Raw genomic sequence first — 27,553 nt, forward strand, 5'->3', positions numbered from 1 at the left:
GACTCGACAGCACTCGATCGACCACGCTCCACTCTGACCGAAGAGCGGTTGGCGGGCTCGGATGGACACCATAATGATCTTTAGCACCTGGATTCCGTGCATCGCCCCCACAATTCCGAAGGCGACGCTGTAGAAGCGGTAGTTGTCGGCACCGTTGAGTGACCAGATCGAGACGTAGGTCGGCATGATCGTCGTGGTGAGGAACCAGTAGGTTATGGCCACGCAGACGAGGAACGCGGCAAACTGCGTGGAAGAGCACGATGAAGAACCACGCCGCGGCGTACAGCCCAGGCGAAAGATTCAGCGTGAGGTAGGCGCCCTTGTGCTCAAGAACTGTTGTGGAACTCATGCGCACCTCACGAAAAATAACAGTCTTGACTGCTTACAGTACTTGGGTAATGGTGTTAGATCTCAACGGCAGGTTCCCGATTGAAGAGCGGGTAAGGAAACCAGGAAACCAGATGACGTGGTGGGAGCGCTCTCGTTTTAGATTGCATCGGGTGAGCTCAAAATACCATTTACTATCCTCCATCAAAAGTGACTAAGTTCAGATGTCAAGTGTTTTATTACTTTAGTAAATTTTGAGTGAGGTCAGAGGTGCGCACCACTCTACGGCGTGTGTTGTTAGAATGTGCAGCTCCAAAATGCTACAACAATTCGCTCTTGGCGTTTGTGGCCAACCCCCCCCATTCACCAATACTTTAATATAGGCTATTGGCAATCATACTTTGAAGTACTTAGTAGTAATTGTTATTTTATGGCAATCAATCAAACGAGCAAGGAGGTGGAGCTATCAATACAATGAGAAAAAAGGATTCTCTACTACGGGATCATACTCACGGACCTGTCCTGCACGTTGAGCGAGTTGGTGAATGCGGTTGGGTCCGACAAAAAAAAATGTGGTGGTGGAGACATCGCCTACCTTCTCTCGCGTAAACTCGACACTTGTATCGAAGACCTGGCGCCAGCATTGGCTCGAAACGTTTTTTTTTTAATTGATGCCAAAACTTGACGAGAACACTTGGCTGTACAATCGTTTATCGTCGGTCTTCACCTCTGCGAGGGTCTTGCGGCATTTCTGAAACCCGATGAAGTCGTGTCAAGTCGAATGATAAGAGAAAGCTGAAATCGAGCGCACTAGGATAGGAATCCCAGTTTGTTTTTTTGAAGTGGTCTTTTGTAAGAAAAAGACGACCGTTTGGGGCGCAACGAGCATTCTCGAACTTGCGTCCCTTCATTTACGAGCTCGGGGGCCTACCACACAGTACTTAGTAGCTAATAAATTTCCAAGCACCCACGCGTCAAGATGGACATGTCAGCCGAAAACCCGTTCGCGGACCTCATGACCAAAGCTGTGAAGCTGAAGGGCGCCCAGCAGGCCCAGCTCCGTACTCAATTCGATTCGTGGCCGCAGTATTTCCAGCACTCGCTGTTCATGCAAGAATCCGTGGTGACTGTTCGCTCCAAACCTTTTCCTGAACGGATCGCCTCTGCGGAGGACATGAAAGCGGTGGGGAATGCGCATTTCAACGCCGAAGCATACGAAGAAGCCGTCGCCGAGTACGAGAAGGCGTTGGCTGTGTTCAAGTACCTGGAGAACAAGGATCCTGGCTGGAAGAAGAAGGGCATCGAGGACGGAGATATGCTAATCACCGACTTCAAGTGCGACGATGCCGAAGACCAGAAGAGACTCGACGCACTCAAGATTTCGTGCTACCTGAACATTGCAGGTTTGTGTCGCAATTTTGAGGATGGCCTCAGATGATTTTTTTTACTTACTCGATGTTTGTAGTGGCCAAGTTCAAATTGAAGGAGTACTCGGTCTGCATCCGCGCGTGTGATGACACTCTCGAGCTGGATCCGAAGAACGTTAAAGCGTTCTACAGACGAGCGCAGGCGTTGATCACCCCAGCTTCATCCGGAGCACTGGAGTTTGATCGCGCGATCGCTGATCTCCAGAAGGCGTACGCGGTGGACCCCGAGAACCGAGAAGTGCGGAAGATGCTACGCGAACTCATGGAGCAGCGCACGAAGCAGCGAGCTCTGGACAAAGAGACCTTCAGCGGGATGTTTAACAGAGGCCAAGTGTACGACGAGACGGCGAGGGCGAAGGACGCGCAGCTCGATGAAGCTGCTCGAGAAGAAAAATTCCAGCAGGAGGTACTGGCCGCTATATCCTCTAGTGAATTATTCACTCAAGACTCATCGTTCTCATTCTTTGTTGCATACTGAAGGTGGAAGAAGCCGAAGCTCTTGCTCGAGGATTCGAGGCCAAGGGAAAAACTGAATATGCCGCTGAAATCCGAGAGAAAATCGCCCAAGCTCAAGACATTCGCAATCGTCGGATGAAATGCGTCGACTTCTTCAATCCGACGCCCGAGATGATCAAGAACGCAAAGGAAAGCGGGTTAGACGTCGCTAATACGTTCTCATTCTTGCAGAGCTCTATGTCTAATTCCTTGTTCTGGCTGTGCTAGGATCGACCTGACCGACCGAAATGTCCAGCAATTACTGAACGATCTCCAAGAGGAGGAGCGGAACAAAAAGTCTTCATCTTCGTCGGGGGAAGAGAACGGGGCTAAAGACTCGTCGCCCAGTGCAGTAGAGTCTGTGGATTCTTTGCTCAAATCCATGTCAAATACGGAGATCGCTCAGCTGCTGACTCGCGAGGGAATCGACTACCACAAGATCTCTGATCGCGAGCAGTTCCTCGAGACGGCGCGGCAGGTTTTATTGTCCAAGCTCGACGACCAGAAGGAGCCCCCAAAGTCCTCCTACGCTCGAACAATCGTTCTGTTGGCGATAGCATGGACTCTGTTGCGGCTGTACACGTCGGGAGGTCTATCGATTCTCAGCCGTGTAGTCACAAACGCTGTCACTGGAGGTGCCGATACTAGCGGCATCGGACAAGCGACTAAGGTCATGGACATCTTCGATGAAGACTAGGAGGAGTTGGACTGGAATCCTGCACATTGTTCGGTGAAGACAACACGAATTCTTGGGTTCTTTGATTATTTCTTCTTGGTTGTCAGTCTAACATGCACAGCACCGCGAGAGAGAGAAAGAGAGGGAACATTGAGACGTCATACCGGTAGCACGCACCTCCTCTTCACCTTTTGTGCGTGATTCTCTTCCTTCCTTCCTCCTCTCGCTGGACGCCATCCCTGGATATATCGCCACTGGTGTTTTTTGCTAAAATTCCGCCTCCACTATCGGCCGATGGTCAACTGGCTGGCTTGCGGGCGAGTGGCCACGAGAGTTTGTGTTTGAGTTGGCTACGGGACTGACACTCGTTCCTGACATACCCCGGGAGTTGGCGACGGGACTGACGCTCTGGCTTGCCGTCGATCCTGTTGAATTCACCGCGGTGTCCATGGGGATTGAGGGGCCGTGTGAGATCACCAGCTTTTCTACATGAACACGGGCCTGCTCCTGTTCCTCGCTGCAAGAGCTAGAGCTTCCGCTGGGCTTCTTCATCGGCGGTCGCTCACGGGAAATAGTTACCTCCACGCGCTCGAACTGCTCTGTCATCGAGGCTTCCAGCTTCTTCAGACCCTCGTGGAACTGTTTGGGTGAGATCGGCATCGGGTTCAAGTGTCCGTTCTCCACAAACGACGACAGGGGCGTACCCTCGCACTCGGAGGGCATGGAATTGTCGTGCTCCGCCGGGCGGTCCGACTCGTCCGAGTCTTCTTCGTTCAGGAGCGGACTAGGCGGCGGCGGAGGGCGCAACTCAGACACCAAATTTGTCACTTCGACTAAGGCATCCGGGTCTTCGCAAAAGTAGGTGAAGTCCTTGAAGGTCGGGTCCTGGACCGGAGGAGCTGCCTTCTCGCGGTTGCTACGGCTGGACACGAGCGACAGGAAGCCCTTCGACTTGGCAGCTGACTTGTCCGTGGGCGACTGCACCTCGTTGTGCACGTCCAGATCTGTGAACTCGGTGTCCACATATTCCACATCCAAAGGCGACGCAAGCTTGGGCTTCCAGGGCGGCGTCATCTGCTTCTTCAGCAACAAGTCCCAGTCGATGCCACGGAAGAACGGGTGCTCCAGAATGTCGCTGATGTTGGAACCGAGACGCTTCGTGGGGTCTTTCTGAAGGAAGCCTCGCAGGATTGACTTAAGCTCGTCTGTAAGCACCGGTTTGGACGGGAACACCAGTGGGTCGTTCTGGATTTTGTGGTACATCTTTTCAATGTTGTTGTCGTAGAAGGGAGACTTGCCGACGCTCATCTCGTAGAGCAAAATGCCCAGGCTCCACCAATCCGCCGCCTTACCGTAGGACCGCTTTGCCTTGGGGAGCAGCAATTCCGGAGCCGTGTACTGAGGCGAACCAGCCATGGTCTTCGCGCCCTTGTACTCCGACACGTGCAGCTTGGCAAGTCCAAAGTCGACAAGGGCGACGTGGCCCTCGGCGTCAATCATCACGTTCTCAGGCTTGATATCGCGGTAGAGAATGTCGTGCTGGTGCAAGTGATGGATACCCAGCACCAGCTCGGCCGTGTAAAAGTGCGCGCGGTCCGACGGTATCCGGCAGCTCGAGCCCTTGCTCATGTGGTGAAAGAGGTCGCCACCAGCATAGTAATTCATACCCAAGAACAGCTTCGTCCGGCTCTGGAAGGCGATGCGAAGACCGCAAATGAACGGGTGGTGGATGTTCTGGGCCACGCGCATCTCCGTGAACGAGCTCTCCACGTCGTACTTGGTCATCTTGCCCTTCTCGAGAATTTTAAGGGCGTAAATCTGTCCGTCGCTCTTCTTCACAGCGTTCACGACGGTACCGAACCCGCCCTTGCCAATCACATTGTACACCGTAAAGTCCTTCATCGAAATGCTCAGCGAGCGGTTGGACCGGATCGACGCGTCCGACATCTCCGAGTACGGGTTCTTCACGCCGAACGACTTCCAGTTGCCAGTGGCGCTCTTGAGATCCACATCGATGCGCAAGCGTAAAATCCGTCCGTACGGGCCGAAGCGCACGCGGTGCGACCACGACTGCGTGATGACTGCGCCCGAGTGCTTGCTCTTGAGCGTCTCTGTGCCCTTGATGGTCAGACTTTTCCCACTCGCGTCCAGCTCGCAGTCCTCCACCTTCATGTCGATCAGATCCACGTTGCTCTGGAACGCGCCCAGGAAGTGCAGCAGCCCCTCGCGGCCAAAGTAGTCGCCGCTGAAGGGCGTGTTCTTCGGGTACGACGACGAGAAGACCAGGTCCTTGTTGAAGTAAGACAGCAGCTCCGTCACCACGCCCGGCTCGCCGCCCAGCATGCGTCTGTACGCGTCGTAGGCCTTCTCCGTGTGCATATCGGGCAGCGCGCCGTGGCGGTACGTGTTGTACACTGGTTTGTTGTTCTGCCGCATACTGACGCAGTCCACGCCGGCCTAAAAAATAAAAAAATACTCAGAAATCCCCCCAAATACTCGACAGTTCCCCTCTTTTTCCCTCCACGCACCTCCAGGAAGTAGACCCAGGCGAGCTGGTCAAAGTGCGTGGGCACGCTGCAGTAGAAGACCTTGCCCTCCGTCGTCTCGAAGGAGAAGTCGAAGCCGTGGCCGTTCTTGGCCACCTTGTCCATCTTGACGGACGCCACGTTCACGCGGCCCTTCAAGTGGCTGCGGTTGCGCGCGTCCACCTTGTTCTCATAGTCTGCACAATAAAATAAAATAAAATAAACACACACCGGGGTCAGTTAGTTCTCCTCCATCATCATCTCCTCCTCCTTCTTCTTCTTCTTCTTCTCCCCACACACACGGCCACGTACAGGAGACGAGGTTCCCCTCGAGCGTGAAGAAGCGCATCTTCCAGTTGCGCACGAGGTGGCCCCTCTTGGTCACGTAGCCCTCCCACTCGACGATGGGCAGGTCGAGGCTCTCCACGGCGTGGTCCCCTCCGGTGCTCATCGAGTCCAGCGACGGGTTGGAGCCGCTGCTGCCGGGCGCGGCGCGGCTGTTGTTGCGGCTGCGGCGGATGCTCGAGAAGAGGCCGCTCTCCAGCAGCCGCGACTTGGCGTTGGCGCTGCTGCTGCGGCTGCCGCTGTGGCTGCTGGAGTGCGCCATGGAGGACAGCGACGTGGTGCTGGAGGACGTGGGGAAGCCGCCGCCGCCGCCTGAAGCTGCAGCAGCCGCGCGCCGCTGGCTGTCGAGCGCGCTGCTGCTGCCCACGCGGCGGCGCGCGTCCTCCTTGAGGTTGGTGATGTCCGAGCCCGCGGGGCGGCTCAGCTCGGCGCCCATGACGACGGAGGGGAGGGGAGGAAGTGGGGGACGGACCGCCGGTCGTGCGCTCGCTCGCTCGGTGCCTGGCTGGACGATTGGCCTTAGGCTTGGCCGAGAGAGGAAATGGAACTCCGTGATCCGGGCCCGCCCGAAATCAGGAGTTGAAACGAACAGTAGAAATAATAACCCGTGGAATATGATTCGAGGAATTGATTTGATGCTGTATGTGGATTGGAGGCAAGTCGGGGTGAGATTGATTGATCTATGATGTTGCAACTTGAGGGAAGTACAGTACACCTTACCTACGGGATTCAGTGGGTTTTTGTGGGTTTTTTGCGCGCAAGTGGATTGTATGTAATGCAGGCTGCTACTCGACAGTATGTTGCCGCCCTGAGTGAGTGAGCTGACACGAACGCGGATGGATAACTTAGATGATACCTTGCTGAGGGTGAAGCCGGCCTAGGTGGCCAAGGACAGCGCTGATGGTAGGTACAGCTCGCATTGTGCCATTGCGAGTCTCGCAATCGAACGCTTCAGTCTTCAGTCGCCAACTCGCGCAGAGCCGTGCGCCACCCTATTGAGACGGTCAATGCTGATGGAATAAGCAAGCGTCGAAACTTACGGCAGTTCGGCAAAGGTGCAGTTGTCCTTGCATCTTGGTGCCGCTTGCCTCTGGCTTACGGCACTACGCTCGGCTTGCGATGTACGCACGAATTTTTCACAATTCGGCGTGCGACACGCTCGTCCAGAAAGGCTTGAGAGACTGCAACCCGCAGCAAAACGATACTTTAGCAACAGCCTGTCGCTAGGAAGAGCTGACCGCGAATTGAATAGCAAAAGCCTTTCGCATTGGCGTCAAGCCGCAACGTGCACATGGATACCATATTTGGGGCAGCAATAACAACGGGTGGCGTTGACGAAAAGGCCGTTGACGGACAAGAGCAACGCTAAACTTAATCGTGGTTGCTACATACATCATCAGACGCATAGACCGAGCCTGCAACAGTAGGCAGTCGTCCTCCCCTTGGGCTATATTTGAGCTGGAGGCTGCACGGTTGACCTCTGGCTGTCTTCCTTGCTCTCATTCCGTGACTTGGTCCAACTTCACCGATGAGCTCGACGACTGCTCTCCAGCCGAAAAACGCCGCCCCTCCTCGGCGTACCGCGCCCCTGACGCTGGAGGTGTCGCCCGTGCTGTACACCGCAGCGTGGTTCTTCATCGTGCTCTTCCACGCGGCGTGCGGCACCTTCCTCATCTGCGTGGCCATGACGTACTGGTACCTCACCACCGACACGCTGCCGTTCTACGTCTCGATTTGGTCGCTCAAGAGCATCGAGAACTACAAGTTCTACGGCGTCGTGTTCGGTATGGTGGGGGCGGTGCACGGCGTTCGGGTGTTGACTCTCATCCTGATGTCCATTAGAGCTCGTCAATTCACTATTCGCTCCGAGTCGAGCGTGATCCGGACGCTGATGTCGAAGCGAATGATGTCGAGTCGGCGGGGTCAGCCGGACAAGAACAGTTCTCCTCCTTCGACTGATCAGTCCAAGCTGCACGCCCTCGCTCTCATATGGAACAGCGTCTTCTCTCGCCGGGGCTTCTTCGGCGTCGAGAGCGAGCACTTCTTCCTCGTGTCTGCGTTCCGAGAGGTCCTCGAGGCCAGCTCGCAGACGTACCAGGCGTACCGAGCTAGCAACCTGCTGCCGCGAGCCGAGCTCAACGCGCTCATGGTCGGACTGCTGATCACCAACTGCTGGACGACGGCGGGCATCGTGCTCTTTGTGAGGAAATCCCCAGAGCTGCAACGCGTGTGCACTCTAATCTACGACGCGCTCATCAGCTTCGGAATGCTGGCTGTTGTGCCGCTTATTATCTTCGTCCCGTACATTCAAGCGTTCGACTTTGAGTACAACTCCGTCAAGGACCCCGACTTCATGTACACCCCCGTTTCGCTCCCCGAGCGAGCAGATTGAGCTTCGGCAAACCTCCAGACACAGCGAACCCCACCGCAAACCCGCAGACCCCGAGCCAATGGGCGGGCTTGCAAGCCCTCTTGAAGTGGAAACATGCCATCACAGTCGCCGTGTTCGTTCTGTGGGGGTTGATCGTCCTCCTCCTGCATGTCCTAGCGGCACAACGGGCAGCGAACTATGAGGTGCTCGGCTGTCGCGCAGTGACGAGACCCTGGATCTCCAACGGCAAGGAGCCGTGCGCGAGTTTAGTGTACGACTGCCACGCCCACAACAACTCGTCGCCCGATCAGCCGTCTTTCGACAAGCTGGACCTCAATGTTCTCGCGACGCTCTCGATTATCCACTGTCCTGGGCTCGAGATGCCCTCCGATTTCCAACGCCTCGAGAACTTGGCGGTACTGCCCATCTACAACACGACCATCGTGCGCTGGGACGCCAGCAGCTCGGTCTCCGCCACAGCTCACACGCGGCTCATAGTGGTGTTCGTGGGGAAGTCGCGAATGGAAGAGGTGCCTCAGGGGCTTTTGCAACCTTTGCCGGCGTCACTCATGGCCATCCATTTCTCGCACACGAACCTCAAGACGATTCCGGACGACCTGTACCTGCGATGGCACGCCATGGCTGCGATCGGCTTCGAGTTCAGCGAGTTGACCGAGATCCCGTACCAAATGTTCTTCTCGCCGGTCTACACTCTGGCGCTGGCGGGGAACCAGATTGAAACAATTCCGACTCTGGCCATGATGCCTCCTGGAATGATCATACCGCAGCTGCGGCTAGCGCACAACCCCCTTAAAGAGCTGTCCGCGTCACTGATGGACCCAACGCCGTTCATCTATTCGTTGAACGTGCAGAATACATCGCTCACAGCCATATCAGCGTGGGTGAAAACCAACACGAAAGTCGTCTGGGCCTATGAAACTCCTTTCTGCGCTTCTCCGATGGCCGATCCGACACTCGCGTATCAAGTCATGTGCTTCGACCGCCCTGCAGGACAAGAATCCTACTTTCCGATGGAACGGTTCGACTCACTCTACGCGTATGCTTGATTCGGGCCAAAGTATCATTTCATATAGATTGGCATCATTTCTTCAAGTAAGCTTCGTCCATTTTTCTTCTCCCTTCTATTTTTGTGTTATCGACAACAACTTGTTAACTATAGTTCCTGAACTAAGTCGTTGTGAATGACGCTGTGTACAACCTAGTAAGTGAAAAGGTTAAAAAGAAGAAGTCGATGAACGCGCCCACGTCTTCATTCCTACATCCTACACCATACCAGTACTGGTGGCCATCATAAGATACCCAGCACGTGAATGATAAGATACCGAATAGTTTCACTCTAAAAATATAATAAAATACTTGCGATCCAAAGTCAGTTACCATTGCCGAGAGAAGTATTAACGTTAGTCGTATTGTGAGCACGTCCAACGTAATCTAAAAGGAGATCAAACCACGACGTCACCTCCCTTGTCTGATCTCCTTACCCACTCTCCAATTGGAAATCTGCCATCGAGCTCCAGCACCATCGCCAAGTACTATTCACGGTAAACCCTATTTTCCGAGAAGAATGAGTTCCACGACAGTACTCCAGCAGAAGAGCGCCTCTCCTCGACAACGTGTACCACAGCTTGCGCTCGAGCTCTCACCTGGATTGTACACCGCGGCATGGGTCTTCATCGTGCTCTTTCACGCAGTTTGTGGTACTTTCCTCCTCTGCGTGGCCATAACCTACTGGTTCCTCACCACGACGATCATGCGACCTACGTCTCGATCTGGTCACTCAACGGTGCCGACAACTACCGCTTCTACAGCGTCGCCTTCGGAATTGTGGGGGCGATGCACGGAATCCAGGTGCTAAAGATCATTATGGTGTCCATCCGAGCCCGCCAACCGCTCTTCGGTCAGAGTGGAGCGTGGTCGATCGAGTGCTGTCGAGTCGCTTGGGCAAGTACGCGGCGAGGAGCTCTGGCCAGCCGAAAGCACGGCTACGAGTAGCGTCGCGAGCATGGCGTAAGGTTTGCCGGATGTGGATCAGGGTCTTCTCCCGTCGAGGCATTTTTGGCGTCGAGAGCGAGCACTTCTCCACGGTGTTTGCACTCCAAGAGCTCATCGCAGCGGCCGCGCAGACTTACCAATCGTATCGAGCCAGCAACCTCCTGCCCCGATCGGAGCTCAACACGGTCATGGTTGCGCTGCTGATTGCAAACTGCCGGACGACAGCGGGCATTCAAGTTTTTTCTGCGAAAGTCGCCCGCTTTGGGGCGAGTGTTCACCTTAATGTACGACGCGATCATCAGTTTCGGCATGGTGACTGTCGTGCCGCTGATCATCTTCCTCCCGTACGTTGAAGCGTTCAACGTCGAGTACAAATCCTTGAACAACCCCAACTTCATGTACGACCCCATCTCAGTGGTCTCGATGGTTTTGGAGAATCGAGTGGTCTTTGCAGCAAATTTGTTCGACTTCACCACGAAGCTCATCCCGCAGCTCAGTATATTGCTTTCGTTGATCACTATGAGCGAGCTGCTGGGGCGCGCAGACGTCAAGGTGATTCCAGGTGACGGACGGCCGAGCATGCAGTCTATGGAGGTGAAATCACGAGCAAGCTTTATCAAGGCTGCTGGCCTACAGCCGTCAGCAGAAAGCTCTCAGACTCCAAGCCAATCTAAAAGCTTACACACCCTCCAGAGGTGGAAACATGGGGCTACAGTCACCGTATTCGTCCTGTGGGGGTTCATCGTCCTCCTGCTGCACTCTCTAGCGGCCCAACGTGCACCGAACTACGAGGTGCTCGGCTGTCGCGCAGTGACGAGACCCTGGATCTCCAGCGGCAAGGAACCGTGTGCGAGTTTGGTGTACGATTGCCACGCTCATAACACTACAACGCCAGATCAGACGTCTTTCGACAAGCTGGACCCCGTGGTTCTAGCCTCGCTTACAATCGCTCACTGTCATGGGCTCGAGATGCCTCCGGATCTCCAGCGTCTCGAGAATTTGGTGTCGCTGCATATTTGCAACACGACTATCGTGAATTGGAATGTCACGAGCTCCATCTCCGCCACTGTTCACAGGCGTTTACAGGTGGTGCTTGTGGCGGGGGCGCGAATGGACCAAATGCCAGAAGGTATTTTGCAGCCCTTGCCGGGATCGGTCATGGGCTTGCAATTCTCACACACGAACCTCAAGACGTTGCCCGATGATCTGTACCAGCGGTGGCACCCACTAGCTGCGATAGCCTTCGAGCACAGCGAGTTGACCAAGATCCCGTACCAAATGTTCTTCTCGCTCGTGTACACGCTGTCGCTATTAGAGTATCAGATTGAAACCATCCCGACGTTGGCCATGATGCCTCCTGGGATCGTCCTACCGAACCTGCAGCTAGCCGCCAACCCTCTCAAGGAATTGCCAGCAACGCTAATGGAGCCTACGGCGTTCATTGTATCGATGAATGTGCAGAACACGTCGCTTACAAGCATGCCGGCGTGGGTACAGACCAACACGAAAGTCGTCTGGGCCTCCGACACTCCTTTCTGCGCCACACCGATGGTCGATCCGACACTCGCGTACCAAGTCGTGTGCTCCCAGCACGCAGGACAACATCTCACGTTTCCGATCGCCATGTTTGACGCTCTCTACGCGTACGAGCCATAGCACACGGGGCGGTAATGCCCATAATATAGTAGTTACCAAACCGTGCTCAGAGGGTCTCAGACAGCACTCTTGCCTTCAAGTTGAGGGTTAACAGGTTAGACGCTCGCCTGTGTAGCCTTTGTCGCACGATTCTCCGATTTCGGCAGTGCATTTCGAGTTGAAGTAGCTGCCATCAGATTTTGCTAGTAGCACGCAATACGTTTTCGGTGGTGGCAATAAGTCAGTCTGTGTCAGGTGAACATACACCGCAAGCGACTCAGATCGACCAGAGCGCGACCGAGAAGTTCCGGGAGATGTCGTCTGGAGAATGCGTAGCTCAATTCACTTTCACTTTTGCTTCGAGAGACCAAAGACCGACGCGAGAAACCTCCAAGGAAGAATGTCGAGGCTGCTGCTCTTCGTGCTGGTCGCGTTGGCTTCGTTTGCCGCCTTCACCGCTGCGAATGACAACCTGCATATCCAGACTCGAGTTGAAGACATGATGTCGTCCATGGTGAGTACCCCTCTCAGCCGAACACTTGCTTTGAGAAGACCTTTGTCGCTGACCCCCTCTCTCTTGTTTCTTGCTACACAGGACTTGGACGCGATGCTGGGTCAGATGGCTCAGCTAGATGTGAGCACGATCCTGCATCCGAACCGCACGCTGAATCGCGCTATCGTGCACGAACACGCGCGGCTCAACGTCGGGTCGTACCTGAACACCCCCGGAGCTGAGCTGAACGACTCGAACGCCAACTCCACGCGCAACTTTTCCCCGCAAGAATGGCGCGAGCTCATCACGGAGATCCAGGACATCTACGCTTCACATGGTAGCGACCCGATCCTGTACGGTCTCGACTCGGTTCATGGTGCAAACTACGTTCGTGGAGCGGTCCTCTTCGGTCAACAGCTCAACGCCGCAGCGACGTTCAACCAGGACTTAGTGTACGACATGGGCCGCATCACAGCGAGAGACACTGGAGCGGCAGGAATTCCCTGGCTGTTTGCTCCCATCCTTGAGATCTCGCAGAATCCGCTCTGGGCACGGACGTTCGAGACCTTCGGCGAAGACCCTCACTTGGTGTCCATCATGGCCGACGCCATCGTACGCGGAATCCAGAGCAACGGCACCACGGCAGCCTGTATGAAGCACATCATCGCCTACTCCAAGACACCATCGGGCCACGACCGCGCGGGGGTCACCGTCGGTGACTACGAGCTGCTCAACCACTTCGCGCCTTCGTTCATGGCCGCCATCAAAGCAGGTGCCATTTCGGCCATGGAGAGCTACATCTCCATCAACGGCATGCCGGTCGTCGCCAACACGAAAATCCTCCGGGACTTGGTGCGCCACGACATGGGCTTCCAAGGCCTCATCGTGACCGACTACGCCGAGATCCACAACCTCCACGTTTGGCACCGCATTGCCAAGACCGATCAAGACGCGGTGCGGATGGCGCTGACCAATGCGCCGCTGGACATGAGCATGGTGCCGTACAACACGACCTTCATCGACATGGCTCGCGTGACCGTCGAGCAGAACCCGGCGCTGCTGGATCGAGTGAAGGACTCCGTCCGTCGCATCCTCACGACCAAGGTGAAGCTTGGTCTGTACGAGAACGCCTTACCTGGGACTGAGAACGATATCGCTCTGGTCGGGCAAAACGAGAGTCGCCAAGCTGCGCTGGAGCTGGCGCGTGAATCCATCGTCCTACTCAAGAACGAAGACGGACTTCTTCCTCTCAGCCCAGACAGCGATGTGTTCCTGACGGGTCACGCTGCCGACAACGTGGGTCTGCTGTGTGGTGGATGGTCTCTTCGTTGGCAAGGTGTGTCCGGCAACAGCCTCTTCCCGCACGGTGTCTCCCTCCGGCAAGGTATCGCCAACGTGCTGAGCACGAGCTCCGGTTCAGTTCAGTACGCCAACACGCTTCACCCGAACGGCTCGTACTCGTCCGCTGCGCTTCAGACCATCAAGAACAGAGCAGCACAGGCCGAGTACACGATCGTCGCCATTGGTGAAGGACAGTACGCAGAGAAACCTGGTGACCTGGACGACTTGAATCTGCCTCGTGGTCAAGTCGACTATGTCCGTGAAATCGCAGCCACGGGGACGAAGGTGATTCTCGTCCTAGCTGAAGGCCGCCCGCGTCTGCTTCAGGGCCTCGCTGATGTCGCTCATGCCGTGGTGTACGCGATGCTACCTGGTGAGCTTGGTGGCCAGGCGCTGGCGGAGATCCTCTTCGGACGCGTTAATCCCAGTGGCCGACTCCCCATCACGTACCCGAAGGCTTCAGGTAACATCGGGATCCCGTACAACCACCTCGTGAGTACGCGCTGCCGTGACGAAGGACCGTGCGAAATGGAGTGGGATTTCGGTCATGGCTTGAGCTATTCCGTGTTCGAGTACGGGAACGTGTCGTTGAGCAAGAGCTCCTTTTGCGATAGCGACGATGCCTCCCTTGGGGTGAGCGTGACCGTCACGAACATCGGAGCGATGGCAGGCAAGGAGACGGTGATGCTCTTCCTCATCCAGCCCTACCGCGCGATCTCGGTGCCTGAAGTCAAACAACTCAAGAAGTTCTCCAAGATCCACCTGCAGCCAGGAGAGAGCCGAGAGGTTTCTTTCACGCTCACGCGTGAGGACTGGGGCGTGTTTGACCCGCAGATCGGCTCCGGATTCCACTGTGTCGTCGAGCCTGGTAAGTACTTCATTGCGGTGAAGCCCGAGACGGACTGCAACGTCTACGACGAGAGCGGCGCGAAGACGAGTGGCCAGTGTGCACAGTTCACGATCCAAGACAACTAGCAATGAGCTCGGTTGGTCAAGTCGATCTTTGCTTGCTTACCTTACGAAACCGACTCAAAAAGTCTGAATACAACCGCTTTCGTTGATTCTACTCACCACTCTGCTTCACCATGAACGGCCATTCTAACGCGGGTCAACGCCATCTTCTCCATTAATTCTTGTCGGTCTTTTCCTCCTTCGGCGACTTCTTCGGTTCTTTTTCAGAGGGGGTCGGTGGGGCGAGCTCTAGGAACTCTAGGAGTATCGGTTGAGCACGCGTGTTGGCACACCGTTTGCACACTTCGTTCAGGTAGCCGTGCAGGCCGATAGCTTTCTGTTTCAAATAGGTCGGTTCGAACTTGTTCCACATTCGTGTGCCAGGCAGCGCTGGGATCTGCTCGTGTTGGAACATCTTGCGCAGCTGGCGATGCAGCTTGGCAAACTCCGAGTAGCGGCGCTGAACAATACTTGTGCCAGCTGCCGAGGATGCCACCTGAATAACGAAGGCGACATACTCTTGGTCGTTCTCGTCCAGCTTGATCTGATGCCCCTCGATCTTGGTTTGAAGCCATTCACCCGATTTAGCAGCCTTGCTCGCTGCACCGAAGCTTCCTCTTGAGCTCTCCGTCATGATCAGCACCGAGGACGGGCTGTTTTCTAATAAATCCTCGTGGCGGAAGATCTCAACCGAAGGGATCCGTTCGAAGACTTCCACCCAGCGGTTGAAGGATTCCTGGTTCTGCACTCGCATCTCGCACGCAGCTCCGCGACGAGCTACCACTCGGATGAGGTACTCCCGCTCGAAGCAGAATGCCTTCGTCCTATGAAGTGGAAACTGTCCAACAAAGTCAAGCTTCGGCGAGTTTTCGTAACAGGACAGGTGGTCTTCTTGGAGAACGAGCCATCGATCGTTCCACGAGTCGTACCACCCGTTAGCTGTCTTCTCCTTGAGGAACCCCGCCTTGATGGCATTGAAATAATCCATACTCTTTCCAGTCGGGAGATCGACGAGGTTAGCCGTGTCTCTGGGGAACGCGTCACACGACTCCTCTGCAACAGAGCTGCCGATCTTGGCAATAGCTTGGTTGATAGCCTTCATCCACGCATTGCGAACTGGCGTCGACGGAGCCTTGAAAACGTGCACTTCAGGCTGCATGGCGTTGTTCGACGTTGGCGGTGCGCCGGGTTCTGCAGCAGCAGCTTCGCTGGGTATAATGTTCATCATGAAGGAGTCCTCACCGTACACGGCCTTTGTCGTCGCAGTCAGTTTGATTCGCCACTTGCAGCGACACGCCACTTCACTCAGTCGTGACAGGAAATACAGGCGGTCCTTGTCAATCAGCACGATCTGCTCTCGCGACAGACCCGTGCAACGGTCACGAACGAGTGCTGTTGCAGACAGCAGCACCTTCGTGTGGGGCGTGAGTTCCACGATGCTTCTCATGAGCTTTGGCAACGGGACTCGAGCACTCATGTACCGGTGCAAAGTGTCAACCACAGGCTGGCACAACTGCATAAGAGTGAAGAGGACAACATCGTCGCTCATCCAGTATGACGAGTGTGAGGCAGCAGCGAACGCCACTTCCATCATACCTTGCTCGCGCTTTCGACGGCGCAATACGTAGTCATGACGGTACTGGAATCCATGCACTGGGCCATTCAAGCCCTCCCAAGCCTCCTGTAACTGACCGAAGGTGTGCTCCTTGACTGCACTGTACTGTACACATCAAACACAGACATGTAAATTCATTAGTAAACGCGATAATCCCTAGAACGTTATGTATCCCATACCTGCATCAACTGCACTGGTTCCTTGTCGTGCATTTCTTGCTTGATCAATGGCTCAATACGGTACGCAATCGGGTCGATCGGGTGGTAAACGTTAAAATACCGACGGCACGTTGGAATTTTGATTCCTGGGGTGAACTCTCCGTCGTCAATGTTGAGGTCTCCTCTTGCCAGAATCATCACGCCAACAGGAGATCTACCTCATCGACACCAATAATTTGTGAGCCATGACAATGCAGCTACATCAATCGCACGAGACAGCAGCGTACCCGACTCCAAAGAAGTTGTCGATTTCAAACTCAAGACCAGGGAAACGAACTCCATTGCTGGCGACCTCACCCGGCTTATGCGTCAGGATATCGTAGGAAATCATTGAGCCCAATGAGTGAGCAAATATAGAGACTTTGCCGTCCCATCCTGACGAAAAACATTCCCGTAAGCATCACAGCAATAAAAAAATCACACAAGAGCTAACGCACCTGGGTGCTCGTTCATGAAGACGCGATATTTGTCATTGAGCTGCTGCGTGACTGAATCGACGATCAGTTGGCCATACCGCGGCGATAGATAATAGAGAACGTCCATGAAGGTCTCCTTGTTGAATTCACGAATTCTAAGGGGAGGCAGACACAAACCAACGTTAGACCCGACCCTTATTAACAAAAAAACTTGAAAGAAATGTCACGTACGCTGAGGCCCCTTCTGGGGAAATCAGGTCGAAAATATTATCCACGCCAGTCGGTTCGTGAAGATCTTCATGCCACTCGATGGACTGCATCTCCAGAGCCAGCGGGATGTCTTGGAAGGTCGTCTCCAGCATAGAACGGAACATATCTCGAAACGCGTGGTTGCCGCCCTCCACCCCCGTTTCTCCGTTCCACGACTTAAACTCGCCATCACGGAAGTCAATGTGCTGGCCAATGCCGTGGATGACGAAGACGAGGTGGTTGAACGTACGCAGCCGGATCTACACACCACAACCGCTATGGTTTAGCACTACTCGACACACAATACAACGATTCCTCAAGCCTCACCGTAGACGGGTACTCCTCGTCTTCCTCATCGCTGCTGCCAGCTTCATCAATACCTACAATCCACACACAGAGGCACAACAACAGCAACACCTTCTGTTAGATCCCCACAGTCCCTTCAAAGGCTCCAACCAGCGGCCACGCACTTGACGATGTGGAGGAGCGGGACGTGATGGCCATGCTGTAGCTCTTGTTCCTGAAGTGCGCCATGCTAGGTCTAGCCAGCTCGTTCTTCATGTGCTGGTAGTGCTCCTTCAGCAGCGGCATTCTCAGCGCCGCCTGAGGCAGCAGCCGCGCAAAGTCCACGACGATCGAGTCCAGCACGGGCGCCGGGATGTGCTGCGCCAAGTACGCGTAGAAGCGCTCGGCCGACTCGTTGCCCATGCCGAACTGTAGCGCGTTGGCCTTGAAGCGCTCAAACTCGTCCTCGTCCCGCAGCGCGCTCTGCACGCGCGCAGTCACGTCGTTGTTGAGCGCCACGGCGGCCTTGCGGCCCCGCACGGGCTCCACGTCCTGGAACTCGTCGAGCGCGTCATCCGCCTCCTCCTCCTCTAGAGCGTCGTCCGAGCTGTACTCGGACACGGGCATGGACGAGCTGCTCGGCGTGCGCTCGAGCGCCAGCAGCTGCGGCTCGGCGGCCACGAGCTCCGCGCTCTCGCGGATCTTGAGCGTGAACTGCGCGGCCGCGTCCTCCAGCAGCACGCGGCAGTCCCGCAGCGCGCGCAGGTTGTGCCACACCGTCTGGCCGGGCAGCGCCGCGAGCTGCGCGCCGTTCCACTCGAGCTCGGCGGCGTCCGAGTCCGTCTCGAGGTTGTCCTCCTCCTCGACGAGCCGCTCCATGCGATTGATGAGCTCGTTCAGCTGCCGCCGGTACTGCTGCAGGTAGGCCTTGGGGAAGAAGGCGCGCTCGGGCAGCGCCTCGGGCGACGCGAACTCCTCCATGGGCTCCGTCGTGGCCGAGGAATGACGCCAAGTGCTCAGCGCTGATGACGACCTGGGAAGGGTTCACAAGGAGATGATAATGGCAGCATTTGTGTGCGACACACCAAGCTGTACGTTAGGGCCTTTTGTCTTGGAGTTTGTATGGCCCAAGTTGCAGTGGAAAAATTTGAAGGCAGCCGCATGTTTTGAGAAGTTTTGTCTTCTGGACGGAACACAAGCGACAAAGCAAGTATCTGTGTGCAGCCATTTAGTAGTCTAGCTACTTACTCACTGCTTCTTGCTGTCTATCCAGACCATGTAGTCGTCGATGAGCACGGGCCAGGCCTCGTTCTCGTCGTAGTTGTCGTAGGACTCGCGCACCTTGACGAAGAAGTCGAAGAGCAGGTCCCAGGTGTCGCGCGTCACGCCCTTGACGGGCTTCTTCTCGGCCAGGAAGACCAGCCAGCTGGCCGTGAGCTTCTCGAAGCGCGCGGACAGCAGCAGCTCCCACATGGCCACGGCGATATCTATGCTGAGGCTCTTCTGGCCGGGCTCCTTGGAGAAGCCGAAGCAGAAGCAGTAAAACTTCTTGAACTCGGCCTCGCTAGCGATGGCCTCGCGCAGCTGCGGGATCTTGGCCTTGAGCTTGGCGGCCGAGTCGCAGTCCATCTCCTCCATGCCCTTCTGCCACTCCTTGCGGGTGAACGCGCACATGTAGGCCGCGCCCATCTTCCAGGCGATCACGAGCACCACGATGTCCTGCGGATCCACGCCGATATCCTCGCAGAACTTGAGGATACCCTCCTCGTTGATGGCGTCCTCATCGTCATCAGGGTCTAGAATATCCCGACAGTCACCAACAAGTTAGATCCCTAAAGTACACAGCAATCCACTCCATTGCAGGCCGTTCACACACCTACGTAGTTGTCGAACCACGCGTTCACAGCGTCCATAGAGATCGTCGACTTTTTACTGCACACACAAACAATACAATGTCAGCCGCAGCATTGTATCCGCTTGGGGCTAGGCAACTCACACGGGCGTCAGGCTCTCGCCTCCGTTGGCGTAGAACTCGTCGACCGCGCGCATCAAGTCCCAGCTGAACTTCTCCAGGTACGACTTGGCCATCGAGTCACTGCGCTCGACACAAACAGCACACTGTTAGTATCAATACACCCTCCTCTCTATTAGATTGGGGACGTACTTGGCGTTGGTCGTGTTCTTGAACGCCTGCAGCTTCTTCTTCTTGTCGTTCAGGTACTTGCTCGACTGCCAATGAGCAAGGACACGCACGCGCATATATTATCAGCTAACTAACCCCCTGAGTGCAGTATGAATATACGCAGCGAGGGGGGACGTGCGTCCCAGCCGCGCAGGCGAGGAGCACGGCTCATGGTCTCACCATTTTTACGTGGCGCTCTCTTGTGTAGTTTAGACCCTGTCAATCGACCAGCGGGTTGAGAAAAGACCTCTCGTGTGGCGCACACCAAGGAGACAAAGAACCGACACGTTAACACAGCGGAAGATCGCAACGTCTTGTTCAGCTCCTCGCTCTGCTCTGCTTTGATGGCCGTCAAGAAGAAGATGAGAGAGGGTGAAGAGGCGAGTGTGTTGATGTTTGAAAATGATGCCAATGCATTACTTGCATTATAAAGGAAAAGCCCTACCAACTAACATGAAAAAACTGGGTGGAGAGAAGCTCCAGGTAAAAGAAAAAGCTAAAAAAAATCAAACCAAACCAAATCAAACCAGCCCGCAGGCTTCAAGAAGAGAATCAGATCCACCGCGTCGTGCAGATGAACCGTCCGCCGTTGCGCACACGCGACGTCGCGACGTTACTTCGTCCAGTGTACCGAGGACCCCGCTTCCAGTTGCGGCGCGTCCGCTTCTCGTGGTAGCGGTGCAGCGCGCGCTTCTTCTCCGGGGTCTTGGAACTCATGCAGATCCAGCACGTCTTGGGGTCGTGGTGGTACTTGGCGACCTTGGCCTTCTCGCTCTTGGGCGACATCGACAGCGGCGGGCGGCTGACGCCGGGGGCACCAGCAGCCTTCACAACCGCGCCGTTGGGCGAGAAAGACAGGTCCATCCGAGGCACCGACACGCGCGGGATACGCGAGTCCAGGTTCTTGAACACCGGCGTGCGGATGCACGAGCGAGGGTCCAGCGGGGCCATGGAGGCCCACACGGGGGCCGACGGGATGATCTTGACGTTGGGGCTAGCCTCGTCGCCGCTGTCAGCCTCCTCCATCTCGTCGTCCTCGTCGTCCTCCGACGTCTCCGCCGCCTTCTCCTGCTCGTCCACCAGCATGTCGAACGCGGCCGAGAGCTCGTTCACGTTCACCACGTCGTCGTCCAGCGTGTCAATCCAGCCCGCGGTCGCGTCCTTGCTGGGGGCAGTCTGCTCCAGGTCGTCGCAGGGGAGCTGGATGTCCGCTCCGTCCACGAGGCCCTCGAAGATCGCCGCCAGGTCGTCCACGTCGTGGGCCAGCTTGCCGTCGTCCGCCTTCTCCACGATCTCCACCGTCTGGATGGCGCCGCTGCTCAACAAGCTTGGCTTGTCCAGCGCCAGCTGCCAGTCGCTCCAGTTCTTCACGGGGTCGGCCATGCGCAGCCACGCTGTCGCTTCTTCCGAGTCGCGCAACATGCTGCCACTTGTTATCTTCTTCTTGTTCTTGTTGTTTTTGTACTTCGAGCTGCTTGTCTCGACTTGATCGCTTCTTTATGTCTTGTTCTTTGTTGCTTCTTCTTCTCTTGTCTTCAATTCTTCATTCCGGGGAACCATCCTTCTAACTCCGTGCTACGCCGCCATCATTTCTAACCTTCCGTTTGTTCTTCAAACGCTGTTGCCATCTTCTCTTAGTCCATATTCATGCTGAGTACGGACGGAGGAGCTGAAACCGATCTTCAAGACATCATCTTGACCACCACGCGAAAAACACACCGACTTAGAAAGACATAGTCTCCCTGATCGTTTGCTTTTCTTAAGCTGCTTCCTTGGTAAAGGGCGGGGGGAGGGGGCCAATTGCGGCTTTTTGGGTAATGGCGGCGGAACGCCCGGAAGCGCCGCGGTTCGGCGCAAACGCGCACGCCAGCGCCGGGCCTTCGACATGTCGGCTCGCGATCGGGTTTAACGGGGCATGGCTTCACGCAGGTGTTAAACCGAGCTGAGCGCTCTTTGAAGACGTGGTACAAAAAGAAGTTCAGACTGAAACAATGGTACAGTTTTGGTACATATAAGTTGTGCACAGGTCTGGAGGCGCTGCTGACCTACACTCAGCTGCCACTTCAATACCTCTCCGAATTCTTGCTCCCAGCTGTTCTCGCTTTGCGGATTTCTGGCTCGATATAACATCTGATAAACATAGTATTTGTATGCTGCGAGGTCCGTTGATGATTTTCTCAGACCACTCATTGCGCGCAGCATCTTTGCATACCAACACCTGCTCATCATCCAGGTGAGATTGGACGAGCAGGGGCTTGCACTGCATGCAGCCTGCAGAGCCCTGGGCCGGGCGACTTCGGTCTTTTCAAATACTACCGTACTGTAGTAAAAATGAAGTTGTACGACAAGTTGAGCTATGGTTGAGCTCTGCTGCTACGACTACATTTTGAAGCTTTTAAATGTCCACTGCTGCTGGACAAATGGTAATCGACTCGATTACCGATGGCAGGCGGGTCGAAACGTGGTCATTTTTCGGCTCGACAAGGCGAACGTCTTTGTTGTTCCGTGCTCGCTTTTGTCGGCCTTGACCTGGCAAGTGTTTACTGTGTTTTGCTGGCAAAATGTGGTGGTCGGCGTTGCTGCACGCAGACTTTTTAGAACGGGGATGTAAAATTTAGAACCTGTACAAAGAGTCACTAAAGCGATGTGCTCGACGCTTACAAAACACAAGACGTGGGCTTCCTCAGAAAAGTGACATGCTGCAGCAAAATTTGGCCCACATCACACATGGTGTGGTCCACAGCGTCCACCTCTTCCGCCCTGCAAAAAGCGCGGGAGTCAACAGCGAAAAGTTCAATTTTGTATCCGCTCGTGGACAGGCCACAGACAATGGACCGCTACCAGCGCATCGAGAAGGGCGGCTCCATCGGCGAGGGCACGTACGGCGTCGTGTACAAGTCGCTGGACCTCAAGACCAAGAAGGTCGTGGCGCTCAAGCGCATCCGCCTCGAGACGGAGGACGACGGCATCCCCAGCACGGCGCTGCGCGAGATCTCGGTGCTGCGCGAGCTCGAGCACCCCAACATCGTCAGGCACGGCGGCGACAACAGGCTGGCAACGTGCTGTATTACAGTGATATGGAGCTCACTGTAGTGTGCTGTACTCTACTGCTGCGTATCTAGTCTGCTGGACTGCCTGCAGGAGGACGGCAAGCTCTTCCTCGTGTTCGAGTTCATGGACAAGGACCTCAAGCGCTTCATGGAGCACAAGCTCGGCAAGCTCGAGCCGGCGCAGATCAAGGTCCGGCTTGCTGTTTGAGTGGGCTTTGTATGGTCTTGAAGGATGAGGCGACTGACACGCTGTGTTGCTGCATCTTAATGCAATGCAGAGCTTGTTGTACCAGCTGCTCAAGGGCCTCGCGTTCTCGCACTCACGCGGCATCATGCACCGGTACGATATAGTTGTTTAACTGCAGGCGAGATGAAGCTGTGGAGTAGTATCTGATAGAGGTGTTTGTGGCTGCGTGCAGTGACTTGAAGCCGCAGAACCTGCTGGTGAACAACACGGGCGAGCTCAAGATCGCCGACTTTGGGCTGGCGCGCGCCTTCAGCCTCCCGATCAAGAAGTACACGCACGAGGTGGTCACGCTGTGGTACCGCGCGCCTGAGATCCTGCTCGGCCAGGAGGTCTACTGCCCTCCGGTGGACATTTGGTCCGTCGGCGTCATTTTCGCCGAGATGGTCTCCAAGAAGCCGCTCTTCACCGGTGACTCGGAGATCGACCAGCTCTACCGTATCTTTAGGTGAGTATCTACTGATATCAAGCTGTACTGTGGTGTCGTGGAGTAGTGGCTGACTCCATGGTTTTCTTACTACTACCAGGACCCTTGGCACGCCGAACGAGTCGTCGTGGCCTGGCGTCACCAAGCTGCGCGACTACGCGCCCACGTTCCCCAAGTGGAAGAGGAAGGACTTGCGAGAGCTCTTCCCGAACCTAGAGGAGAGCGGACTGCACTTGCTGGAGGTATATACGGACATCCTTGCTTGGCCGTGTTTCGTTACAGTTCTAACATATTGAGTTGGTGCTCTGCCCTCCAGTCCATGCTGCGCTACGACCCAGGAACAAGAATCAGCGCAAAAGAAGCGCTGCGCCACCCGTACTTCGACGACGTCGACTCAACATATTTGTGATGCGAGGACGCAGGCAGCGAAGGTGGGGGCTTTCAACGCAGGGTTTTCGTGTGCTCATCATGAATTAGTCCGCTTACTTTATCGACTTTCAAAGTTTCAATTTTGATCTGCCGGTGGCTGGGATGCAGTGCTTGCTGTGACTTCTTCTGTAGGTCGGATCTCCTGTGCGGCCCAAGTATCCGAGCTGTGATTGCTAGTGCACTGATCGAGAGCGTTGGGGCGAAGATGGGTTAGCCAATGCTAGGAACCCCGACATTAGGCAGCTAGAACGCACCTTCGAAGGCGAAACTGCTTCAAATGGAAGCCCTGAGAAGTCTGCAATTGCTACCAGGCTCGTATTGTCTGCGAGGCATCGAGTGTTAGTTCTAGAGGCCCACCGATGCGCGCGTATAGCTAACTAAACCTGTGCTTTCCGTGAAGCGCTCGACGTCCGTGAGGTAATTTAGCATTGGATCTCTCACTGGGACCTCCGACGCCATATCCGCATCATCCCCAGGCGTCTGCCAGTCGTTGCAACTGTATGAAAGGCTCTCTGCAGCTAGATCGTTCAGAGACGGAATGAAATCCACCGACCCAGCTTGAACTCTACTCGACGCACTCTGCATCTGAAGCATGGATGCAGTTACAGGTGGTGTCCTCTGCTGGTGGCGTTTACCTGATAACAATGAAGCCACACGGGGTGGGGGGTGGGTCAATCATCCGAATCTCTTCTGTGGTAAAAGCTATCGAACTTACCGCTCCTGGGGAAGTTGCTGCCAGCAAACCTCGGTTGATTGAGCATCAGTTCAACGTCGCCGATGCTGTCGAGAATTTCGCGAAGAAACTCGTCCTTCTCCATGGGCTCTGCCAGTCCAGGAGGCTGCACTGGAGTTATCTCGACACGGCTCGTGGCCTCTCCAGCGTCACCTACTGAGTTTGCACTGTTGGTAACAGAAATTTTTTCTTTGTGACCAGCATTACTGCTCTCGGTTGGAATACCGGTAGCCACTCTCGAAAGGAGCTGGGTCGACGCTGCCTCAGCACTTGATTCAACATAGCTGGAGCTGCTATCGACTACTTGATCTGTGGACACTGATAGAGTTTCTTCACGCGACGACGAGTTAAATTTGCCTGTATCAATACCATCACCCCTCGCGTTGTGTGGATCGCGTACTTCCGTCACGTATTCTGCGGCATCCACAAGATGTTGATCATCTTCTTGGCCATTCATCGATTCTACACTCTTTGTAGGCGACACCTCAAGTCCAAAAGGCTGGTTCGTTTGTGCGTCGAATACAAAAGGTTCAGTCGATATGCGTCGAGGAGAGCCTCCGTCCCAGGACTCCGTCAGCTCGTCAAACGTATCGTGTGATCTCGTGGGGGACCTCGCAGGAGACGACGCAGGAGAGAACTGAAGGCGCACCTGATTCCATACAGTGGGGATCTGGTGTTTCCTCGACGCTTGCACTCGCCGCTTGTTATCCGACAGCATCTTGCGGAAACGGATCATCTTCTCCGCCTGCTTCTTCTTCTGTTGCTCTCCTAGAAACCCCAAAATCGCTCCAACGTCCTCGTTCCGCTTCTTCAGCACCGTTCCCTGCCCCTCCATGGCAAATATCAACATCACAAACTTGATAACGACCACGGTATCGTTCGTATCTGCTGTCGGTTTGTTCCCATCGAGTTCTCCCCATCGAAGAGTACACGAACATCGTACTAACGCTTCAATAAACTCTGGAAAATTGAGCTCTTCGCTCTCGGGGGAAGAACAGCTCGATAGTCTCACAGCATTTTCGAGCTCGCGGCGATGGAAAAGCTGCGGAAACACGCGGACCTGCTTCATTAGGCTGATAAACGCAGTGCCGCTAATGCGATAGTCCTGGGGTTTGCCTGCTGTCGAGGAACTTTGGACGGCTTGACGGAGAAAGAACTGTCCTAGCACCCGCATATATTTTGTAATGGCAGGGAGCAGTTTTTCCAGTGCCATATCCATATCTTCGGGTATTTGCTCCCAGATCCAGAATTCTTTTGTCTTTCGAGGTCGGATCCGTGCTCGCTTTTGGAGCAAGAGATTCGGTCGCAAACGATGTCGAGCAAGCCAATTCAACGCACACGATGGAACAGGAGAGCGCGAGGTTCGTCGGAGGGTGAGGTCGACGTATTTTCGATAAGCCGGGTGATTTTCCACAACTTGTTCGAGAAATAGCTCAAGTCTTGCTTGTTCTTCACGCTTGTCAGCAATGAACTCTCCTTTAAAGTTGGCGTCGTAGATTTTGCTCATCTCGTCGATGTAGAAATCATTCTGAAACAGCGCCAGATCTCGAACCAGTCGAAAAAAGGTACGCAGCCTCGTTTGTTTCTTCTTCACCCTGCCATCATTATTGCTATCAGCATCGCCATTTGTCACGATAGAATCGACGTAAGATCCGACGATTTTTCGGATCACTGAGCTATCCCACTCAGTTTCGCTCTCACTGCGTATATCTGCATCAGTGGGTCCTTCGTCAGCTGAAAGTTTTGGTCCGCTGCCGTCGGATAAAGCGAGAATGTCAGCCAGCGGTCTTTCTTCGGCTTCGCTTGAACGGACAACCTTAACTCGAGCCTTGTGAGCTGCGGAGCGAGGTTTGATGACGCGACGTTTGTCTTGTCGTTCTCCATAGCTGCTTGTGATACTTGGAGCCAAGCTCTGCGATGGCTCAAACATCGTTGGAGCGGTTGGGACAGCACGATACTCTCCCCGCTTAGTGTCACCGAGCGCGGTGTACTGTGGTTCACGTTTGCTTGTGTCTGGGTAAACCCATCCACTCTGCTGGTCATAGGAATTTCCCTTATTCACAGTTCGTTCGTGGTGAAGACTTGAAGCGACACCTACGGCTTGTTCAGGGGCATGATCAAGGTCTGCGTAGCGTACCCGACGGTTAAAACCATCAGCTACGAGTTTCAGCTCCTCGTCATCAAACAACGGGAGCTCATTGTCGGCCTCTATCGACTGACTTCTAAGCGAGTTGCTTTGGAGCTCGAACGCTGCGAGACGATTCTGCTGGAGCTGGCGTTGCATGTCTAGGTGAGAGTCTTCGGGGTGGGGAGGTCGTGGTTGTTCTTGGTTACTCCGAGTAGCCCCGCTTTGTTGTTGCAGTGATTCGCCAGATGTCCTCACCGCATAGTTCCCGATATCGTGGTCCGCAACGATAATCTTGCGTTTTTCTATGTTTACACGAAGGTCTGTCTTCAACGTGTTCGGTTGTACCTGTACCGCAGGTCGACTACAATTTTGGTAGTGAGGCTTCACAGCAGGCGCAGCATCAACATCCTGCTTGCTTGGCGCTGCGAATGAGATCTCTCTGCCGCCTTCCTCGTAAAGTCTAGAGTAACTTTGGCTTTCGGTTGGGTCCAGCATCCGGCGCATGTTTCTCATAGATTCCGCTTTCACATGAGCAGTATTTCTTGGGACCACCACCTTCGCTTTCCTCTTTGGAACTTTTCTCCCCTGCGTTTGCTTTCCGGAGTGGTGGGCTTGAGCCATATAGGCTTGCTGTTGCGGATGATAGTATGAGAGCTTGCCGATGGTTTGCTGTGCCTGTACTAGCACCCGTTCTTGCTTGGAATGGATGGTAGTTTTCCACCACGACAGCATCACTATTCGGAGCAGTCGAGTGTGATAATAGTCCAGGGCAAGATTGCTGTCTTCGCTGTGGGCGGTACGCCACCTCCGAAACCAACTATTCAAATGAAATCGAGTGGCTTGTTGCGAGCTCCAGTGTGCTCCTTCCAGCTCCCGATTCAGCTGATGTTTCCAAAGCGACTGCCGTTCTTGAAGGTTCCTTCTCCTTTGAACCAAGCACTTCCACTCATCCATCGTGCTTCTTTGAAGAGCGCGGTA

General features: G+C 54.9%; 12 protein-coding genes across 12 annotated transcripts; 7 read left to right on the top strand and 5 right to left on the bottom strand.

Moving 5' to 3' along the window:
- Positions 1-1,306: 1,306 nt before the first annotated feature.
- PHYSODRAFT_473073 (hypothetical protein) lies at positions 1,307-2,946 on the top strand (the record flags this gene model as incomplete). Its single annotated transcript, XM_009516623.1, has 6 exons — positions 1,307-1,730; positions 1,892-2,085; positions 2,235-2,407; positions 2,478-2,546; positions 2,598-2,857; positions 2,912-2,946. 6 exons carry the CDS (start codon positions 1,307-1,309, stop codon positions 2,944-2,946), a joined length of 1,155 nt encoding a protein of 384 aa, XP_009514918.1.
- Positions 2,947-3,192: 246 nt separating this feature from the next.
- Positions 3,193-6,231, bottom strand: PHYSODRAFT_343629 (hypothetical protein; the record flags this gene model as incomplete). Its single annotated transcript, XM_009516624.1, has 3 exons — positions 3,193-5,382; positions 5,454-5,647; positions 5,682-6,231. The coding sequence occupies 3 exons, from the start codon at positions 6,229-6,231 to the stop codon at positions 3,193-3,195; spliced, it is 2,934 nt and encodes a 977-aa protein (XP_009514919.1).
- Positions 6,232-7,323: 1,092 nt separating this feature from the next.
- PHYSODRAFT_470195 (hypothetical protein) lies at positions 7,324-8,187 on the top strand (the record flags this gene model as incomplete). The annotated part of the gene is made up of 2 exons (XM_009516625.1): positions 7,324-7,703; positions 7,794-8,187. The coding sequence occupies 2 exons, from the start codon at positions 7,324-7,326 to the stop codon at positions 8,185-8,187; spliced, it is 774 nt and encodes a 257-aa protein (XP_009514920.1).
- Positions 8,188-8,516: 329 nt separating this feature from the next.
- Positions 8,517-9,233, top strand: PHYSODRAFT_469924 (hypothetical protein; the record flags this gene model as incomplete). Its single annotated transcript, XM_009516626.1, has 1 exon — positions 8,517-9,233. A coding segment is annotated over one exon (717 nt), but the record flags the coding sequence as incomplete, so codon positions are not given.
- Positions 9,234-10,190: 957 nt separating this feature from the next.
- On the top strand, positions 10,191-10,421 carry PHYSODRAFT_433382 (hypothetical protein; the record flags this gene model as incomplete). Its single annotated transcript, XM_009516627.1, has 1 exon — positions 10,191-10,421. A coding segment is annotated over one exon (231 nt), but the record flags the coding sequence as incomplete, so codon positions are not given.
- A 67-nt stretch (positions 10,422-10,488) lies between these two features.
- PHYSODRAFT_472714 (hypothetical protein) lies at positions 10,489-11,835 on the top strand (the record flags this gene model as incomplete). The annotated part of the gene is made up of 1 exon (XM_009516628.1): positions 10,489-11,835. The coding sequence occupies one exon, from the start codon at positions 10,489-10,491 to the stop codon at positions 11,833-11,835; it is 1,347 nt and encodes a 448-aa protein (XP_009514923.1).
- A 379-nt stretch (positions 11,836-12,214) lies between these two features.
- PHYSODRAFT_474751 (family 3 glycoside hydrolase) lies at positions 12,215-14,623 on the top strand (the record flags this gene model as incomplete). The annotated part of the gene is made up of 2 exons (XM_009516629.1): positions 12,215-12,328; positions 12,410-14,623. 2 exons carry the CDS (start codon positions 12,215-12,217, stop codon positions 14,621-14,623), a joined length of 2,328 nt encoding a protein of 775 aa, XP_009514924.1.
- A 151-nt stretch (positions 14,624-14,774) lies between these two features.
- PHYSODRAFT_554083 (hypothetical protein) lies at positions 14,775-18,378 on the bottom strand (the record flags this gene model as incomplete). The annotated part of the gene is made up of 8 exons (XM_009516630.1): positions 17,568-18,378; positions 17,425-17,477; positions 17,080-17,357; positions 16,870-17,003; positions 16,660-16,807; positions 16,394-16,586; positions 15,250-16,319; positions 14,775-15,195 (listed from the first exon to the last, which is right to left on the bottom strand). The coding sequence occupies exons 1-8, from the start codon at positions 18,361-18,363 to the stop codon at positions 14,775-14,777; spliced, it is 3,093 nt and encodes a 1,030-aa protein (XP_009514925.1). The 5' UTR covers positions 18,364-18,378.
- Positions 18,379-18,583: 205 nt separating this feature from the next.
- Positions 18,584-19,068, bottom strand: PHYSODRAFT_284121 (hypothetical protein). The gene has a single exon (XM_009516631.1). The coding sequence runs from the start codon at positions 19,054-19,056 to the stop codon at positions 18,631-18,633; it is 426 nt and encodes a 141-aa protein (XP_009514926.1). The 5' UTR covers positions 19,057-19,068; the 3' UTR covers positions 18,584-18,630.
- Positions 19,069-19,955: 887 nt separating this feature from the next.
- On the bottom strand, positions 19,956-21,358 carry PHYSODRAFT_284122 (hypothetical protein). The gene has a single exon (XM_009516632.1). The coding sequence runs from the start codon at positions 20,984-20,986 to the stop codon at positions 20,117-20,119; it is 870 nt and encodes a 289-aa protein (XP_009514927.1). The 5' UTR covers positions 20,987-21,358; the 3' UTR covers positions 19,956-20,116.
- A 1,016-nt stretch (positions 21,359-22,374) lies between these two features.
- On the top strand, positions 22,375-23,694 carry PHYSODRAFT_554092 (hypothetical protein; the record flags this gene model as incomplete). Its single annotated transcript, XM_009516633.1, has 6 exons — positions 22,375-22,596; positions 22,687-22,804; positions 22,893-22,954; positions 23,034-23,306; positions 23,386-23,527; positions 23,602-23,694. The coding sequence occupies exons 1-6, from the start codon at positions 22,394-22,396 to the stop codon at positions 23,692-23,694; spliced, it is 891 nt and encodes a 296-aa protein (XP_009514928.1). The 5' UTR covers positions 22,375-22,393.
- Positions 23,695-25,105: 1,411 nt separating this feature from the next.
- On the bottom strand, positions 25,106-25,666 carry PHYSODRAFT_460172 (hypothetical protein; the record flags this gene model as incomplete). Its single annotated transcript, XM_009516634.1, has 1 exon — positions 25,106-25,666. A coding segment is annotated over one exon (561 nt), but the record flags the coding sequence as incomplete, so codon positions are not given.
- Between the last annotated feature and the right edge of the window lie 1,887 nt (positions 25,667-27,553).

This window comes from Phytophthora sojae, assembly GCF_000149755.1.
Source record: "Phytophthora sojae unplaced genomic scaffold PHYSOscaffold_1, whole genome shotgun sequence".
Classification (NCBI taxonomy): Eukaryota; Oomycota; class Peronosporomycetes; order Peronosporales; family Peronosporaceae; genus Phytophthora; species Phytophthora sojae.

What these genes read in the sequence shown, in the direction of transcription:
- PHYSODRAFT_284122 (XM_009516632.1), bottom strand. Translation starts at nt 20,986, where the DNA reads ATGTTGCGCGACTCGGAAGAAGCGACAGCGTGGCTGCGCATGGCCGAC.
- PHYSODRAFT_284121 (XM_009516631.1), bottom strand. Translation starts at nt 19,056, where the DNA reads ATGTGCGCGTTCACCCGCAAGGAGTGGCAGAAGGGCATGGAGGAGATG.